This window comes from Chaetura pelagica, unplaced genomic scaffold (genome assembly GCF_000747805.2).
Source record: "Chaetura pelagica isolate M959 unplaced genomic scaffold, ChaPel_1.0 scaffold9, whole genome shotgun sequence".
NCBI classification, from domain to species: Eukaryota; Metazoa; Chordata; class Aves; order Apodiformes; family Apodidae; genus Chaetura; species Chaetura pelagica.
This window is the reverse complement of record NW_009954494.1, coordinates 890,592-911,572: the sequence shown is the minus strand read 5'-3', so window position 1 is coordinate 911,572 and position 20,981 is coordinate 890,592. Positions and strand designations below refer to the sequence as shown.

At 37.4% G+C, this 20,981-nt stretch overlaps 1 protein-coding gene across 1 annotated transcript in view; it reads right to left on the bottom strand.

The window, feature by feature from the left end:
- The window catches only part of DISC1 (disrupted in schizophrenia 1), a 176,460-nt gene that overhangs the window by 95,969 nt on the left and 59,510 nt on the right, over positions 1 to 20,981 (bottom strand). Inside the window, 3 exon segments of the mRNA XM_010004550.1 lie at positions 1,450 to 1,634; positions 12,147 to 12,253; positions 16,503 to 16,557. Coding sequence (XP_010002852.1) covers positions 1,450 to 1,634; positions 12,147 to 12,253; positions 16,503 to 16,557 — 347 coding nt within the window.

The following is a 20,981-nucleotide window of genomic DNA, read 5'->3' as shown; positions in this document are numbered from 1 at the left end:
GGGGGGTGGGGGGAGGAGGGGCAGTTGAGTGAGCGGCCACGGGGCTGTTCCTATGTTGTGCTGGCCCAAACCATGACAGACAGGCAAGGTCAGACCAAGAAGGCACCTCATTACAGCTACATAAATACGAAGAGGAAAAAAAATTAAAACCTATGAACTGCAACCAGTTCTGTTGCTTCAGCAACAGTCTTACACAGGTTTTGTTTAAAACCCTGCCGAAGAAAAATACGAATGAGAAGTGCATGTGTATTACAGGAAGTTTAATTGTCCTGAAAACAAAGGAGCAACAAAAAGGACAGGCTGGAAGGTCAGAAGCCCCTTCAACTCTCTTGCAAATCTGAGCAGTGAGGAAGTATTGCCTGATGAGAGTTTGAATCACATGGCTTAGGTAACAATGCACTACTTTGAGGAATATTTTTTTCAACGTTTAACCATTTAGTTACCAAGAATGTTCTTACATAGTAGAGTGTGAGTGTATATATGCATTCCTCTATGCATCTTTAAAATACTTGGATTATTCCATTGCCTATAAAACTTTGTTTCTAAAATAGCTCTTGCCTATCTATGTGTCTATGAAGAAACTTAGTACACTTTTAAAACAGAGGCCCTTTCCTCTCTTCCACCAACTTACTGCTCATAACACTGTGAAAAAGGAAAGACATTTCAAACCCCCAGAGTTTTGAAGTAGCTCTCAGATTTAAACTTATCTGTTTAGAAGTAACTATAGTGACTGAACACTTGTAGTAAATTAAAATTTTATTAAGCCTTCTCATTTGATCAAGCAGCAAGGCCACTTTATGTGCTTAACTTCAGGAGAGGGTACAGCAAACAAGAGGATAAGTCTGTGAATGACTTTACTGTTCTACTGTCAGAAGCTTCCCAGTAATTGCACAGAACGTCCCCAGTTCCACCATGACGTAACAACTCAAGCACAATGCTTATAGTTTATATGTGAGCTGTGTTTGGTAAGGTGTTTACCCCCTCTTCCCTCCAAGCATAAATTTCCAAAGAGAACTCCTGCCTTCAGAATCAGACATCCCTTGCACCTCATATATTCAAACTTATCACCCAATATGTTATATATACACTATTTAGTTACATACATATTAAATATTGCTTCAATGTCACAGCCAGCTGTATCTTCTAGTACTTCCACATAAACTACAAATCTTTCTCTGTACGTGCATAAATGCCCACCATCATTACTACAAAAAATGGGCTTAGAAAACAAAGATCTCCAAAAGCTGTATATTGCTGGGATATTCCTTCTCTTCAAACTTCCCCACATCCAGTGGAAACAGATGAGAGCATATTCAGCATATTGCTTATCTAGGTCCTGACCAAACTTTCCTCAAAAATTCAGTATGTTTTGTGAAATGCAGGATGGTTCATTGAACTTCTGGACACTTATGACTGAGCAAAAGCTGTAACAGCCTCTGAACTACTTACCAAAAGCAGCCTCTCCTTCTTCAAGTTCTTGTTTCAGTCTGGTGTAATCATCTTTTATTCTTTCCAATTTTCGGACATTTCTGGCACTCAGAACCAACAGTTCACTGAGAAGCCCTTCCAGTCCAACCTTCTCAGATGTTAATGATCTTATTTCTTCTGTCAAATCCTTCGCAGCACCAAAATTACTACCTGCATGTTTTGTGGGGGCAGAGGGAAGAAAGAAATTAAAGAAATGAAGCAGACACTTGAAACATCAGTAGGTTATACAGCAAACAAGGGACATTAAGCAACTATACTTCTCAAAAGCAACTTTTCTGAAGATCCACACTTCAGAAAATGCCATACTGTAATTCATTGATCATTGTGATGAGCTCTGTCAGACCATTTTCTCATTTCAGAGGATACCCTAACTCACAATACTTTTGAAATAGATGCTATCAATCTGCTAGACCCTGAAATATTTCAACCTTGAACCAAATAGCACTATGTTGGTTATAACAAGCATCAGAACATTGTTTATAAATGACATGTTGTATTGCCTAGATGGCATGCACCCCATGTAAAGACCATCAGAAGATGTTCTTCTGAGAGAACATATGTAAAAATCACAACTCTGCACTTCTGGCTTTCCCTGAAGCATGAAACCTCAGAGACAGGCATAATATCTCAGTATCACCAGTTAGCATTGCTCTGGAGTTTTTAAAAATGTTTGGCTCCCTTGGACAGGGATTCAGAGTCAAAAGTTCAATTTACAAGCAGTTTACAGTGTAGCCCAGAACATTTGCCTATTTAACCTTTCTAAAAAATGTTTTTCTAAGAAGCTGGAGAGGAACAATTTTTTACTTCAGAGAGGTCTTAAGTATAAACAGACACTGATAGTGAGATGCTGAGCTATTACATTATTTCAAATAGCAGTAGAGGACAATGCTACATTTATACACTGTACTGGTGTCTTTTCAATGATTCAGCTACATGGCTGAAGGGAAAAAAACACAACAACAAACCAACAACAACACAGAAAAATAAATTAAAAACCCACAAAAAAACCCCTACAAAAACCCACTTAAATCTGTAGAATACTTGACAAAAATAATTTACATGTAGATTCGCCCAATATAAGATGAAAGATCTCTAGCAAAAGATCTAAACTCCAGCATCATCTTAACTTAGCAAAATTTGAGTGGTATGATCTAACAAGTAAAGGCATCTATTAAATAAAGGCACTTCCAAAATTTAGCCTTGAAGCAAGTATTAATGTAAAGCACATCCACACACATGTCTTTTAACTTCTGAAGTATGTGCAATGGCCTTAGAATCCTGAAATAACTTTATAATACCACCAGCATTATTCAGCTATAAAGATGCCCCTTGGCTTTTGTTTCAGGAATATAATAAACTGTTGCTTATACAGAAAAGATAAATTTAAAAGTTTATTTTAGAAAATTAAGATATAAATCAAAACATCAAATCCACATCAGAGAATCCTAAATTGTGGCATTACATCCTTTTTACCTGGTCTCTCAAGTGTTGGTCATAGAGTCTTAACCAGGAATGGTTTAGCTGCTCTTCAGTTCTTTCAGGACAGGGGACCAAAAATGGGACACAAGTGTTTACACTGGTTGGAACACAGCAAACCACCAACAACTCTTGAGAGCATCTCTGCTCCTCCAGAGCATAACAGTGAATGGAAGTCCTTCCAATAAATATTCACAACCATCCTCCTGAAGGAGAGATGCTGCTTCAAGCTTAAATGGACATATGAGGACAGGTGTGCCAAAGAAAAATTGTGCTTTTCAAATTTTTTTGAAAAGACTATATCAAATAAATCAGGCTCAAATACTGAACATTGCTAAGTACAGTAACCTTATGCTTGTTTGTTGGTTTGGCTTTTTTTAAATACTTAGGCTACAGTATTTTCAGTCAACCTATTTTCCTTGATTAAATCTTAGCCTTTTGGTCTTTTTTTAAGAGTTCAAAACTCCCTTATTTCTAATTCTCGGCAAATGTTCATCAGTTATATCTTACAAAGAATTATACAACTGAGTCACTATAAATATCCTTTACAAATAGTAGGATCTTTATGGTTTACCAGTGCATTTCTTGAGAGACTACAGCATAAACTTTATTAACTTAATCTGTCACGTTTCCCAAAGAGTAAAACACAGCAGCAAGATAAGCAAGACAAAAATCACTAGGAAAATGGCAGACTTACAATTTAACAGTGCACCTTTACGTCACCTGAACTCATCCCAAGCATCAATGCACAAGAGCCTTAATAAAACATGAAGGCAAAAGATACTTCATCAGAATCTGGAGCCTGCTCTTGCATTTCTGAAGACTGCATTGAAAAAAGGTATGATAATACATATGAAAGTTTTACAGACATTGAATGGATCCTATATTCCCAGAGGGAAACTTTCTATCAAAACTGAGGGTATGAGGAAACGGCATCAGATATATATATCCAAAAGCCAAAATTGTCTGCTGCAGGTCCACCTTGACAGCAGAAATGTCTGGAATCATGCAATGAAAATTCAGAACAACGTATACAAATGCAAGCACCACAAGTGCCATTGGTGACCTCAATCACAGCAACCAAAATAACTGCTTTCTAAATGCTGTAAGAAGGCTGATTTAAAAATTAGTATATAATCCCTAGCTGTCAGCTTTAAAAAACATTCCTTCCTGGGGTTTTTGTTTGTTAAGGGACAAAGTCACATTGAATGCCATAGAAACATTCTGAAGATGTGTCAAAATGTTTTATCCTGCTAATGCCCCAAAAATGTTAAAATTCCTCTTTTTGATGAGAAAATAATTACTTTGCCTGAGTGAACACAGTAACTGCTACTTTGTCAACCACTCAGAGCTATGTTTTATATAGTCATACCATTGGGAGAACTCTACTGGGGTGTTATTAGATAAGGTCAGTCCTAACTCTTCCCAGGAAACTCAGAGATCACTGAAGCTAACAAGACTGATCCCTCAAAAAATCTGTAGAGACAGCAAAACTAAGAAATTAATAGTCTAAGATCAAAGTTGAGATTGTGGTCTAAAACAAAGCATGAGACAGGGCTTCTATGAAGGGGACTGAAGGGCAAAATGCTACTTTTCTCATCCTTCCCCCCATCTTGCAGTGATGCCTACTAGCAATGTGCAATTCCAGCCACTGCATGTATGTTCATGTAAACATACTGGGCACAAACTGGAACACCCAATGGGAAAGCTCTCAAGTTCAGAAACTGTTTATAAATATGTAAGCTATAAAGTCTTTTGCTTGATCAGGATCTTAAATCTATTCCATTTCAACTTGAATAAATACATGAACTTAGCAGTACATAAATAAAATGGGGAGAAGGGGGACGGAAGGAGTAACGATGTAAAGTTGGAATTATAATAAAAACCAAAATAATTCACATTAACTTGGCCAAACTGATTATACTCCTACAAGTAAAACACTTCAATATTTTCACTTTCCAGATAATTTGAAGTATCCAGTGCTCTCAACAGGCTGAACATGCTTGCAGTACACTGTCCTGTGTCTGCAGGAGCTGAGTTGGTACACTTACCTCTGAGGTGCTGAACCTTACCATTATCTTAAAAGACAGCAATGAAAACTCAAGTTTAAACTTCCTCCTAAATCTTGCCGTCTGGGACTCTCTCCTCACATACACCCTTCATCCCCTGCTTTCTATGATATTGACATCAGGTAAGCTCCAAAGGCTTTAAGTGAAGGCCAGAAATACCAACCAAATCTAGCAAACCAACCCGAATTGGAAAAATAAAGAAAATGATCCCTGGCATTTGCTCACTATAAACATAAATAGTATCTTTATATTCCTCTCTTTCCAAAATTTTGCTTGTATGGCTATATACTACACCTGAATACAACTTTATATTTATACGTAGTTAAACACCACAACCTCTTGTCTACTATAACAGCTCATTGTCAGATTTTACAATCTTGGGCAGATTGTTACCCATTGAGTGGCCTCTAACATTTCATTATTTTCGTACCATTTGCAGTAACAAATTGACTAAAAATATGGTTTGAAATTTGTCCCATTTAGTAAAGCCAACCTCTTTTGTACTCCCACTTTTTCTCATATTTACTCCAGAAATTACATAGGCTCATAGTTTCCTTTATCCACACTCAAAGCAAAGAGGTACATCCCATCCCTACTGAAATTATGTTCACTGTTGTACAAACACAACAATGAAGCATATAAACTGGACATTAGCAAGAAGGTAGGAAAGAATAGACTGGGCATTATTTATCATTATCTGTAAGCTAATTCTTCATAGACTAGCACTACCTTTAATAATACATAAGAAAGTGAAAATTTACATTTTAGCTTAGGGCATTTGCCACCATGGTATTTATCAATGGCACTTGAACAACAGGCTGAAAATCCTCCACCTTGTGATTAATGAGAATACAAACCGATTCTAACACCAGAAAACAAAGTGAGAAAAAGAAGTATCATACAGCTGCTCACAAAGAAAAGAGTAATGCTAAAAACACTACAGAAATTTCAGATTTTGGAAGCACTGCCAGTGTTTGCACCTCTGAAAAAAAACAAATAGCAAATGAGGGACAGTCTATTATCTCCTGAAACATTTTATAGAAATTCCAGCATATCTGAATCACAATTATTGTTAAGCAGTAACACATGCCAACACTTTGATGAAGCTTAATGCAACTGAATGATTGATGTGATCCTGAAAGATATAGTATTAAAATTCACCAAGAAGCAGGCAAGAAACCCAAAGACATACTTTTGGAGGAGGAGAGCTCTGCCACAGAAAGCCTCTTGTTCCTGGACTGAATCAGTCACCACAGAGCAACCAAGGAATCAAAAAAACCCCAACAAACAAAGACCACAATAAAATTTTAAATCAGAAATAACAACTCAAAGGCTCAAGTTAAATTTTTAAGGCAGAGATTTGGAAGATGACAAGTTAGCAATATGAAGACACAACCTGTTCCAAGGAGCAATAGTTACTGGTGACTGCCACACGACCAGATGCTCTCTCAAATGCCTGCACTGGGGTTGACAAGTGTAGCCCAGGAGCACATTACTCCCAGGTCAGGAAAGAAAACCAGAGAAGGATCAGGGAGAGAAATATTTGTGCCACCTAGGTTTAGGCACCAAAAGTGCATGCACTGAGATTTAGAGGTTTGTCACCTTAGGTCCCTGGACAGTCAGTGGGAAGAGGGACATCACTGTCCCCTTCTGCAAACTGTACAGTGGTTTTCTCAGGTTCCCCCCAGACCACAACACACCCTTACCATGAGGCAAGAAGGCCTTCCCTTCTCAGCTCTCCCCATCTAACATTTCTCCTTTAGGCACAAAATCCTGGAAAAGGAACTGCAAAAGGGATTACTTGAACTTCTCTCCCACTCCAGGGATAGCAGCTTAAGTAACAGGAGAGAAAGAGAGTCAGTTGTTACATGACTGACTGATGCAACAGAAGCAATCATTTTCTGCTGTCTGGTCACATACCATGCTGGAGCTTCAGCTACAATAAATTATCCTTGAAGTTTACTGAAAGCCAGTAGCATCCAGCAGTCTCGTTTGCATACAAAGACAAATAGCATAACTGTCTGAGGTCTGATGACTGTTTGAGAGTTGGTTTGATGGGCTCACTGGCATTATTTTTTTAAATCAGTGAATAAGCCTGCCAAAAAAGTACATTACTTGCACCAACACAAAGTAGCAAATTTTACTTCAAAGAGCATAAAGTGACTGTTGTGGAAGGACATGCCAATACACAGCACTGTATGCTGGAGCCAGTCATTGCAATAAAGGCATGAAGAAGAATTAATATGCATCTAAGTCATCAACCCAGATCGCTGCTGGAAGCAAGAATCTGAAAGTAGGGAACCAGCTATGTGATCTGACAAGACACAGACCTCTATCAGACTCCAATTTATCAAAAAGCTAAACCTTTATGAGAAGGCAAAAAGAGACACTGGTATGTTCGCCTGTAAGACCAGCTGAGTTCTCAAATTGTTACCAAACAACAGCTCTCAGAAACAGGAAAGATAAAAAAATAAGAGGACCACTACTGCCTTCCAATAAAAGACAAATTAAGAGCTGTTGTGTAGCATACCTGCGGAAGATCTCAACATTACATGGATAACTTTATGCCCACACATCTCTGTATTAAATGACAGACTACAGCATGAGGATGAAAACAAGACATCCACAATACCAAAACATTCAGATACATGGCTGAAAATGTCCTTCAGCCTACACTGGCATCTTCCAGACTGACTGCTCTGTCCCCTCTCTGAGTATGTTTAACACATTCCCAACAGGAATGCTGGGCACCAAAGCTGGAAGGCTGGGAGCTTACAGTTGCTTTCTGAGCCATGCAGTACTGGTCCTAATGAGCACCAAAGAGCAGGCAGAGACACAACAATCCCAGCATTAAGTTTGGTGAAAATACGCTATGTAGTATTTATGTCATGTTATTTAGAAACTACACTTCTATGCTGACATAAGGAAAAAAAACCACCTTTTTGTTATACTGGTGGAAATAATCCCACAACAGTACTTCCAAGCTCCCCATCGCAGGTAACGAAATACAGTGTTAATTAGAGGATGATGACTTACAATCTCGTACTAGTGTAAGCAGTTTTAAGATCAGAATTTTATTTTTTTTTAAATACTTACAAGTCACCTCATCTTAACTTTTGTGTTTGAATCTAATTTATATTTGCAAAGAGATAAGGAAAGTTAATTACATGCACTTCATAGACAACTACATAATGAATTCAGTATTTTCTTCATGTCTGCTTAACTCCCTGCCAGCAACTTTCTGGCTATCTAGACCCACGCTATTATGCATGATTGAGAGGGGAAAAAAAACCAAAAAACACAGCTCATGAGGACATTCATAAATATATCAAACAACCTCTTATTCAAATATATGAAACAGACAAAATGACTAAAGATTCATTTTGGCTTACATCCTCTCTACTATTTCCAAACTATTTTTTCACTAAGAAAAAATGAGAAACACGCCATTTCTCACATATAGTTTGCCCTCCTGCAGAACAGACCAGAGTACGAAAATACATTTTAATAATATTTCTACAGTTACATTCACACCTGCTTACATATTATCCTATTTGAATCCTAAGCCAGTAAGGAAATTATTTCATCTGCAATTTATTCACTAAAAAACCCCACATAATCATGCTAAATAGACATACGATGCTAACAGAAAGAACAGAGTATCATGTACTGCCATGCTCTTCCCATAATTGATAACAAAGTTTTTATAAGCATGTTAAGAGCTACTGTAAGAAGCAACTATTATAGTAACCATGTGCTGGTTTCTAAGCACTTAGACATTAAGGTCTTTTGTTTTAATTAAAAAGCCCTACTAGATGTTAAACCATCAGATTTCATCGATAACTATTTACAAATGTGTATGTCAACAGTAACATCTCATGCAATCATGAGTACTTGTTAGCTATAATTAGCTAGAGCTACTGACTTTAAAAAAGCAGTGAACAATATAGTAAGATTCTACTAATTATGTTTGGGGGAAAATTCTGGACTAGCATCTCAGGAGTATGAACTACAAGTTATTTATCACAACAGTCAAATGCCAATCAGAAGTAACAGAGATGTTGAAATATGGGATCTATATTGTAACTGTTGACAGAAACACCTCCTGAACATTCAAGTATGAGCTTTTTATTTTCCTCATGAAATCTCAGTGCAATTTATTCAATCTACTATATTTATTCTACAGCCTTCAATAACCCAAAGATTCATAAACCTCTTCTCTTATTCCTCCAAATTTAAATTTACACTTCTTCGATAGACAAAAATAGGGTGGAGAGACCTTCACATACGTAGCATGGTCTCTTATGTTTTACAGTACCTTTTATTACACAGCCTTACAATCCAAGGTATTGTATTGACAGAAGTAGAATTGTTATGCTTACATTGCTTTTATTGTGTTGTTTTCCTCTCAAAACAAGACAGGCTGTATTCTTACATTGTGTGGTACAATCACACCAATACTGCAAATTGATGTATTTAGAACAGAAAGCACAGCTCGCGTAGAAGATGCACGTTGCCTGAAGCTATCAGGGTAGCCACTGAAGGCTGAGGTGTGCTATCATGCTTTCTTAGTCATCGCACCATTAAGTCATCTCATGTAAGCTCTGAAAACTAACATATCATTTCATAACTACGTTCTTAAGCTCATCCAACTTAACTTTTGGAATACACGAATCCAGATGTGTTCAACTGCATTCAGGTACCTTTTTGCTTTGACACTGTTCCAAAACCACTTAACTCTGACTGCTTCCTCAAGGAAAGCGCTACGTTAAACAAAAAAGGATGCAGCATCTCTTTAGAGAAAACCAGTTGTTCTCAGCATCCACTAGTCCTGTTGTTTGAAGAAACTCTTCATGCTATTCCAAGGCTGTCCTTAAATAATTGCATATTACCCAACTGAAGATCCTCCCACCTTCTAACAACTGAATATATCCAGGCTGTTCATTAACATTCTGTTGGCTGCCTGAGAGTTCAGGGGAGATGAACATCCACTATGTTGCTCAATCTTAACGAGTATTTAGAAAGCTGAGATCCACTTCTGAACTATGCGTTATTTAAGAGGTGTCATTCATTTATGCCTAACAGAGGAATACACAGAAACTGAATAATTCAGCCTTCTCTATATTATCCACTGCTTACTGTTTTTCCTTGAAGTTAAAAAAATCCAACCCAATACCCTCTAGTTTTATCTCTTCCTTCCTCTTTACTCTTCTGCATTTACCAAATCTTTTCTTCCTGACCTCCTTCTCTGCTAGCTACATTTCATTCTGCATCCTGTTTTTTCTGCATTTATCCCTTCAAGCTCTCAGACTAAAATATTTCCGGGTTTTTTTTCAGAATTATTTTTTTTTACTTTCAGGTCATCTGAGAGTTATTTTTTTTTATTCCTGTACCTCCCCTGTATCCTCCATATACTACTCTGCATTTAACATAAGTGCCCTCACAACTAGATGTGCCCACATCTTAGAATGAGGTAAAGAAATTACAGTGTCTCTAAATTACCTTGTGTCTGTGAATTTCAACCAGTTCCCTCTAGAATTCTGCTTTATTAACAAGTTAGGATTGTATCATTCGCAGCCATTAAAATTCCCTGAAATAGGTTTTCAGAGTAAGAATAAAAAAAACCCAACAAACAGTGCTTCTTTCAGTACTAAGAAATAGAAATGATACTTCTTTAAAAAGCACAGAAAGACAATCCCAGTTGCAGTATTGTAAAAACTGTAGTTTCTATAAAGTGATGTATTTATAGAAAACACCATTGTCTTTTTAATTCAGTCCTGAAATAAGCAACATCTTTTAAGAACACAGAAGTATAAAAATCTATTATTAATGTCTTGGAAATAATCCTCAAGTTGTTATTTACTCTCTTAAAGTGTCAGACTGAGGTACCTCTTTCTGGCCAACTGCTTCCTGCTGGCAGTATGAAGCAGTTGCAGCTCCAGTTTATGGGCTGTTTTGTTCCCAAGAAAGCAATAAAATGGGTGAGGAAAACTTTGACAGCATTTCTGAAAGGAAGAAAATTACCTTCATTCAAACAGCCTACAGGCAGGAAAGGGTGATTGCTCAGCTCACTTGGCACAGGTGGACACAGAAAAAGGAGAGGGTTTCCATTTCTAAAAAGTGTTACGAAAAGCAAGGAAACTGAGGATGCTCAGCATCAATACAAGATCTGGTCCTTAATTTTCTTTAGGATTTTGTTTAAGCCTGACATTATCCACTTCTGGCAAACAAACCAAATGACTCTGCACAAGGTTTCATTTTAAAATAATTTGTGTGTGCTGGTATTAGATTCTTGTATCTAACTGAGAAGGTAAATCACCAACAGATAGCTACCAACATGTTGCCTTGACATGTATTAAAAACCCTCTAAACCTTACTTTACTCACTGGAAAATTCCTTGTACCAAAATTCCCTCCTATTCAGCTTCCTCTCCGAGGCAGGTGTCTAGCAAAGAGACACCTATTTACACTTCTGCTGGATTAGAAAACCCAGCTCTTCAAACTTGAGACAGAACTGTGCTTCGCCTTTTCTCCCTGGTGAACAGTGCAGTAATCCCAAGTAAGTGGCATGCAAAGCTGTTATGTATCAGATTCTGTAATCACATTTCAGTGTTTTACTGGTTGTAAATAACATGCACAAGTGCTCCCAAGGACCAAATTGCTCTTTTGCTGCCAACAATAGTTGTTTAATGATCTGAACAGCAGAAACTGCCAATTACTGTATTCCATTTCAAAGTGTCATTTATAGCCACACTTGTAATTATTATACCATTGTTGTAAATTTATGGTCTTAGCTAGACAGCTCTAGGCATATAACTTGTAAGGCCCAGGAACAGCTATTGATAATTATTAATCAATTCCACCTATGGAAAAATATAATGGTTTTTGCTTGTTTACTGCCTAGCACCCAGCATCCATTTCCCCAGCAGTTCCCAACTGTGAAAAAGGGCCTCAAGTACCTCACTCAGCCCAGTTCTGCTGGACTTGCCATTACAACAAGGGATCTCAACAAGGGCACACCAAGGACTTTTCCTAAGAAGCTGCAGCTATGAAAAGGTCAACATTTGCTCTAATATACCACTCATCAATGTTAGTCCTTCTTGCCACTTAAAACTTACCTGAAACAGCCAGCATTTTGGCTTCAAGTAGAGCTGGCAGCTGAGTCTCAATATCACTCACTTTCCTCCTCAAAGTACTGCAGAGTTTCTGACTCGTACAAACCTAGATTGAGGCAGACAACCATGATATATAATTCATTCATGTTAAAGTATAAGGCAAATTAGAAGGGGCTTCAAATGTTCTTGGTTTACAGACACGACATAACATCCTACAGCAAGGTGAAGAAGCTTAATAAAAAGTGATGTCTTTACAGAAATCCCCAACATGAATCAAAGTTTCCAGGCTTTGCTGCACATTTCATTACCAAAACAGGCAACAGTACTATCATTCACTACTTGCATATGAGAGAACGTGTTTCACTACAAGATACTGAGGCTGCACATACAAGAATGGCTATCATAGGAATTCTGTACAATTTCAGCATTACCAGTGATACCTGCAGTGTAAATAAGCCAATGTTTGGAATTTAAGATGTCATAACACAGGATGTATGGAGATTTTTATACAAAACATACCGTGCCACACATCTTAACTGAAAAAAGGCAAAGCAGCCATCATCATTCTCTGCACAGGCAATAAATAAGGTTATACCAGCTCAATACTGTACTTTGTTCAGCAATCAGGGGACACAGTTGACTGAGGTTCAAGATTTTTACTTTCCTTCTCTCTCTTTTTTGTCTTTTTAACTGGAAATTCCTTCAACAATTAATCAGGACTGGTATTAAAAACATGGAGAGAGATGGGAAAAAAAGTTCAACTGTTTCTGTGCTTTACATTTAAGTGTACGTTACCACCTCAGAAGACTCTTATACAGCATACTCAACTCATACAACTCCCACACATTCAAAAATGTTGGTTCTTACTCCACATGGCATCATTTGTGAAGGAAAATAAAATTAACAAATAGAAAGACTCTTCATCAAACTAAGGCAAATCTGAAGGCAGACATCAAATGCTTGCTTAAAATGGCAGCTGATACTTGAGATAACATTGCATTCATTAGAACCAAGGGTAGAGTAATAGTCAAGAGAGGCCTAGGCCAGCTATGAAGAGATGAGATCTGGAATGAAATCTCCAGAGGAAAGTTTCCATGCCCGCCTTGACTTTTCTTTCCCCCTGAGAAACAAGTGTATATACTATGCTTATAAGCAGAAGCACAGCTTCACTTCACTTTTTAAGAGCAAAAGCTTTACAGCTCTAACGGCTTCTCTGTTTGTACAACTAAAGTAAAATAATTGAGATATGACACTAACTGAAAATCCTTTTAAATGGATAATACTGTCTTGCTTTAGCTGAAAGCTACTATTAACCATAAATGGGTCATATTTTTTTCTTGAGTCAACAGAACTATCCTCCAAGCAGTAACTGTTACTATCAAAAGACTTCAGTCTTCCAACTAATTTAAAAATACATATATCTCATAACTTCTGCACCTATTATAATTTTTCAATTCCCAGATATTTCACTTTGTTTCAGTACTCCCATCTAAGTGACTTGCCTACTAATTCACTCAAAATGCTTTTAAAAATGCAAACCTGTCAGAGGTGAATAGATGTGCCCAAAGAACCCAAAGGCCATTTCTGTCTCACATCTCCAAAATAAATCTGAAAGTTTTTAATGACTTCTTTCTAAGCAGCACTCTCTCTTTAGAGGTACTGAATGGCTCAGTGAATTGCAATTAGATGGGGAATCTTTCGGCTCCAGGAAAACTGCATGAATAATACCCCATGCTGGTAGTAACTTAAAGTCATTACCAATACACAGCTGTTTGGCAATTATGCAAAATAAGCTGGAAGGTTTAATCAGTTTCTAGTGAGCACTGTCCACTGTGTAAGCACTACTGTCAGAACGAAGCTCACTGGCACTCTTTATTAATGGGTGAAATGCAGGAACCAGAGGCTGAAAGGAAGTTCCTCTGGCTCGCAGAGACAATTCTTCTGGAACATGAGATAAGTACTTTACCCATCCTCTGCTTGTATCTATGTCACGTGTATTCTGTAGATAAATGAACAACATTAATCTTCAGAGCTATCTTATGACACCATGCGACAAAACTAAATGAGCAACTTGGAGAGGCAAAATAATGTAACACCCCCTAAATTAATAGCACTGCTCCTGGGTTACATCAGCTCTTCTCTACAAGCTCCAAGTCCTTGCATTTTTTCTAATTATTTTATCTTAATAAGAACTACTGTTGTTCACTGCAGTAGCCTGTTCAGCCACTGACAAAAGCCTGTTTCTTAGCTAAGAAGGATGATGAACATTCACAAAGCCAGTGTCCTTCTTTGCTCCATCCTCCCCTAACCAGCCTGATCACAAGTGCCTCAGGCCCCAGCAATGCCCTTTCCCTGTTCTCAGTGACCAGCTCTGCTGCAGCCTGAGGACCAATGAGCTCCAAGTCTAAAAAAATTCCCTTTCAGTTTTAGGAAAATTCTTCACAGTCAAATATTACTGTCTCTATTTAAAAATCCTCTTCAATGGTTTGTGAGGGGTTTTTAAAGCATGCTTTAAAAAACAAACAAACAACAAAACAAAACAAAACCCCCAAAAGTCTCTTGTTTAGGACTGTAACTTTAAATTCTGTGTTCAGACATATAAACACTATTCAAAAAAGCAGGCTATCTGAAACCAGTAGGATGCCGGTTAACAAAGATATGTGGGAACAAAATGAAAAGCAGCAAAATATCAAAAGCAAATTTTCCCATTGTCATCCTCTTCCATCTTGCCAGCATATAATGTTAATCCAAAGCAGCAGAAAACTGGGACAAGAACACTGACTAAAGCACTGAAATTTACTGTTTCTTCTACCATCTCAAGAAAAAAAAAAAAAGAGTAACCTTCATTTCTTTACAACAGCACCTTGGAAAAGAGAGAAAAACTTTTTACACTGCCTGAACAGGACCTGGATCTCCCATACAGCACAATCCTGCTATTAGTAAAAGCAGATACTAATTTCTGACAGAACATGGTGGATAAGGGAGATTGTTCCCTTCATTAACTGGCTAATCTTAGCTTTCAAAGCCTCAGCTAAAAACAACACAGATGAGGCAGAAAGGCCCATATAAATACTTAGTCCCACAAGGGGAAAGAAAAGATCTCTTACAAGGTAGTGTTTTCCCCATACGATGAAAAGGTTTAAAAGATCAGCTCTATTCCATTTGGGAAGAAAATAACAGGATGAGTTGATCTGAAGAAATAAAATAATAAATTATTTGGAAGAGTCTCATTATGTGCTTCCTATTTATCTTTCCTAATAAGTAAAAAACATCACAAATTAATGGAATGAAATAAAGATAATATTTTACCTACTGAATTTTTAAAGAAACAAACAGGCTGTGGAATTCCACCTCATAGACTTCTCAATTCTTATCCAATGTTTCAGCTCTTATTGAAAAGATCTCTAGATACTATTGTTATAAAATAACATTTTTTTAACAGTGCATGCTAAAAGTGTTGGTCAAGATGTCTAGGAAGAACAGATCATAAAGGATAAAATTTTCACTAATTTTGGTGAGTGATATTAGAGAAAGAACATGAAAAATCAACTTATTTCACAGTATAAAATTCTTTACTGATCAAAACCCAGAAATATTTTCCACTCCCTGTTCCATATAGACCTAAATGAATTAGCTACAATAAATGGACTTTTTTCCTAGAGCCCTCCTCCAGCAAAGATGCTCTGTTGCTCATTGAGCCACTCTGAAATAAAAAGAAAACTTCTGTATGCTCTCTCTTGGAAGGAGGCCATAGATACATAGATATCTATCTATATATAGATATATATATATACACATAAAAAAACTAAAGGGAAAATATTCACATATCTGGTTAGAAACAAAAGATATGCTAGAAATGCCACATCATTTTTCTTTGTATTTTTAAAGGGGCATGAGAATTAGATCACTAGTTATTTATTAGTGAAATGGTGGGGAAAAAAAGGTCCTTCAGTTATGGTCTTCCTTCACACCAAGGAAACCAGTCAGTAAGGAAGAGTCTCTGTATTAAAAGTGAAAACATCAGCTGTGACCAGAGTTCTCTTTCATTTCATGATACTGAGGAGTCTGTCCCTAAATGGAAAACACCAAGAAGACTGATCACTAATAAACATAAGCCAAGAAACAACAGATTATTCCATCTGTTCCCTTAAGCATAATCTCTGTGGTCTATGCAAATATAAGTTACAGGGGTGTCTGTGAGTTTGGAGTCTATGCTTAAAAATATTTACATCCAAAATCCATTCAGAAGAAACATAACAAAGTCAACTTTCTAAAACACAGATAATTTATTAAGATACAAGGTATTATCTGCTACTCCAAATATTCTGAAGAACTGAAAACTGACAAGCACTTACCTTCACAGTAGTTTCTTTAATGGATGTGTTGAATGACTGATCTTTTTCTTGAAGGCTAGAAGGGATTAGAACAAAATAAATTAAAATTGACCTTCTCTGCTCATCATGGTCTGCTACACAAGACACATTTTCACACATAGGCTGTAAGATGACTCATACAAACACAAAAGAGCCTATACCAAGATAAAAATCTGTGTATTTGGTTTCAGTGTTGCTAGTTTTTTGGTTTTGTTGGGTTTTTTTGTTTTCACCCAATTTCTATGAACTTAGTCCTGTTTATTTGCAAAACGGTTTGTAGGCTTTTGCTAGCTTTGCAGTTCTTAATTAATGACTTGATAAGCATTTTACTTTTCGTTTGAAACACAATGATGATTATTTCTGTAACCAAAATATCTTAGAAGTTCCCAGCAGTGTCCAGGACTGGTGCTTTGCCAGGCTACCATCCAAACACCTAACACAAAGGTGTTTGACACGAAGAGTTTGCATATAACTCCCCACTAATAAGTCAGTTTCCAACTCTGCCAGAAATTCAAGTGCAGTCACTTGTTCTCATGGTAATTTGATATGAAATATCCCTACTCTGTCTAGTTTATTAAAAACCTACAAAATATTTGTACCACATTGATTCAACAGTGGGCTGAAATGGAGACATAGTCTATGCTTAAACAAATTCAAGATTTTCTTCCACATATACAGATATGTTTACTAATTTAACACTAATGAACATATGTAAACCTGTGCCATTGGTGCTTGTAAATAAATCACAAGTTACATTTTTAATATAAAGTTCAAAACTCCTAGTCAAATCAAACACTGGGAGTTAGCATAGAGATTATTTCTGCAACTTCTCTCCCTCCTAGTTAGCAGGCATACACTTTTCTACAGTGTTCAATTACATTATCACACGCTATTTTGTTTTCCATCAGACGCCTCATTTCAGTGGAGATGACAGTCAGCACTCCCCACCAGCAGCATTTCAATTCTTCCTTTTGACTGTATTATAATAATTGCACTCCTTTCACAAGCTACCAGTGGTATTTTTCCCAAATAAAGAATTATTAATTTATTTCTGAGCTTTCCTTTCACCTTCGGCACCAATGTACCCTGACATGTCATAAACTCCAAGGAATTTATTTCAATGATACTCTCACAAGATGAGGCAGTATTGTATTCATTTTCCAGGTGGAAGAAACACTTCTATTCAGAAAGCACATGAAGACCGAGTGCCTGTTTTAACATGCACACAGTCCCTGCTGCCTGCCTCTACGCATTTCAGTTTTGTTTTGAGAATTTGCTCCTCCGTATTTTCCAAGCTCCATCGTATTTTCCAAGCACAGCATCTACAGTCCTGTTTGGACTTGCACTCACTGACCACCCACTGGCTGGGCCATCTTGGCCAGCTGCACTGAGAAGAAAGGCAGCCTCAGAGGCACAATTTAGCTGTCCTGTTTAACAATTAATCGTGTTAATGAGACAGCTATTTGCACTGCTTTCCCTAATGCCCTGCTTCATGGAGAACACACCTTTTCAATCTACAGCCCAGCAAATCCAGTCACCTCATTACCACCACAGCATGCAGGGGTCCCTCCAGCTCCAGATGAGGCAGTCTCCTCAGAAATAGCTCCTGACAGTGTAAATCAACGCCTGTGTAAGGCAACAAACAGTAATACAGCTGGCTAGCTACGTAAAAGTGGTTTAACAATATTTCCCACAGAGCACTCTCCAATTTCTCCCTTTTTGACAGCAATATATGGGCAAAACACAAAATAATACATGTCTAATTATGCCATTATCAGCTTCCTGCTTGCCTCTGGATATGCCAGAGGGAATTAACTATTTAGCCTTTTTTTTCTCAGGCTCTGGAGCTCCCAGCAACTTTCAGCATCTCCCACCATGATCAGTGTCCGAGCTGGTCAGGTTATGTAAAAAAGAGCTGGGCTTTGTGTACAGATGTCAACGGGGAGCAGCAAGGCTGCGGTGTGTAATTGAATGAATAAGGGGTGACTGACCCAATTGTTCTGATAAAATGTAAAGTGCAGTTATAGCCAGAAGAACAACAGTAAAGAGATGGCACCTCCATTTAAAAAATTTGTTTACTTTCCTCACAGAAAGCTGCCCCAGGTTCATATGTTTCACTCCTCTGCAGAACTCACACAGCCAAGAGGAAAACAGTGCAATTTTTGTTTTCGTTTTAAACCATGCATCCAAAACAGCATCACAAACTAAGACTCAGTTGTACAGTCCATATGGCTAACAAGGATGCACAAGCTCATGCAGACTTTCAGGTCCAGGTGCTGAGTATGGAAAAAACCCTCCTCTTTATACCCAAATTTCCTCTTTATGAACATCTATCAACTCACTGAAAAATAAATAGTGAATTGCACACTGTCGTTGCAATGACAACAGAACTATAGTTTTAAGAGAATTTTGAAGAACTGTACTTTAAAGATAATTTTATATTAGTCTGACACACATCAGTAAAGAATTAGTAAACCATTATTTTGACTCAAGCTAGCAATAGCTGCATTAACCACAGACTTGAATCTAGAGAACCCTTTTGTTAGAGTTGCAGCATTCACAGAGACTCTTACAAGTGCATGTGTATTATTTATGGTATGAATTTCACAGTGGCATCCTATTTTGAATCCTTGTTAGCCTTTGGAGCAATACCATAGGAATCTCTTATCCCTTTTAAAGATTAGACCATCACACAATTCACACACAGCAGTAAAAATCGTGTATGATCCAGCCATAGTTACCCAGCTATGAACAGCTTTTAACTAAGTTTATTCCTGGGTTGTTTTCTTCTAACACAAAACACCATCCTAGAGAAGTCCCTCACCAGCTTTCCAATTAACTGACAAGCTAATGACCTGCAAGAGAAACCAGGCAGTCAATACCAATTCATTTTACAAAGGGCCTTAACAGCCATGATCTGTTACGTGTGACTTGAACCAGAAATAGTATTTTCTTTTACCACCACCCTGGAGCATCATATTTCATTTTAAGAGGACTATTCCATCTGCTTAAAAGTTGCTTTACTTATCGCTACCAGGGAAAATGGCTTTAAAAAGGCTCTTTGGAATAACACTAAATTCTTGCCTGGGAAGATGCCCATAGTTTTGATTCACTGCTATTTTTTTTTTCTGGCAGAACAGCTAATCAAGAATTTGACTGCTTGTCCTCAAAGTCTCTGCAATCCATTATAAGGACCATTTAGAAGTTATTTCTCAAATTCAATATAAACTAACTCCATCACAGAGAAAGCTGAGTTCTTGACCCAGTTGACGGAAGGACAAGAATAAGACAGGAACTTAATTAATGCAAATTTAACTAACTAAATGCGGGAAAGTAGAAAGTTCTTAACACTTGCAGAACTGACAGCAATCTACACCTAATGTGTAATTTCTTCATGTGCGCAGATGGCCACATAGGCCTATCATTTAAATGGTTTGCAATGGATTTACATACATAAGGATCCATATCGAGGAGAGAAGGAAAGGAATGCAGACTTGCTACACCCTAAATCCTCACTACATACATGCTATAACAGAACAGGAAAGCAGGAGCTAAGGAATTACCCCTTCTTTACTATGAATGAAGTAATACTTTGGCAAAACATGGACTACAGGTGGCGAATGCTGTGTGAATGCTGCATATTCAGGAGCTGAGGCTGAGCTGGCATGTAGTAACAGACTGGAAAAAATGTTAAGATCCAAATGCTTCAAGCAAGCCAGTGCCTTTTAAGTATCTCATTTTAGTGACCTTAAAGAAAAACAGTTAGTGAGTGTGTTGAATTGTAATAACACAGTTGGAACATGCTGAGATGATGATGATCGTAATCAGGAATGGTGAGCCGGCAAAATAAAGCAACCCAATTCACCACAATAGCAGACAGAAGGAAGACTGGGAATCGAATGGTCTGCTTCACACATTCATGGCTCTATCACAGGCTTCCCACATGACCACAGAGGACATTACAGGTAATGTTTAAAAAACCTTTTAAAGAACATTCTGAAAAGTTACAGTTTACATGCAGGAATTAGAGATACTATGAAGGGCTTTGTTCAGAGGAAGGCTGACTAGCACAATAGTGGGAAGAATGGCTTCCCACTAAAGGAAGGAATGTTTCTGAATGTCTTTCCTTCCACTGTGTTAGTATACTTCCCTTTGCATACCAGGCTATTTTGTATTTATGTTTTGCTTCCTAAGAAAAAATTCAAAGAATGAAAATGGGCAAGTCATGCTAGTCTCTACATTAAAGATATATAAATATACATACCACTTAAACAGAAACAGTTCCTGTATTAATGACAAATATACATATATACACATTGACCCCAAAAAATGTATTCAGAATGCAATTTCCCTAACTGCACAACAGAACATACCACACAGGTTGTAAAATAAATTTTAAAAATCTATACTAGAAATTCTTCTTTTCATACAGAGAGTAAGAAGTCATCTCTTATCTCTGCC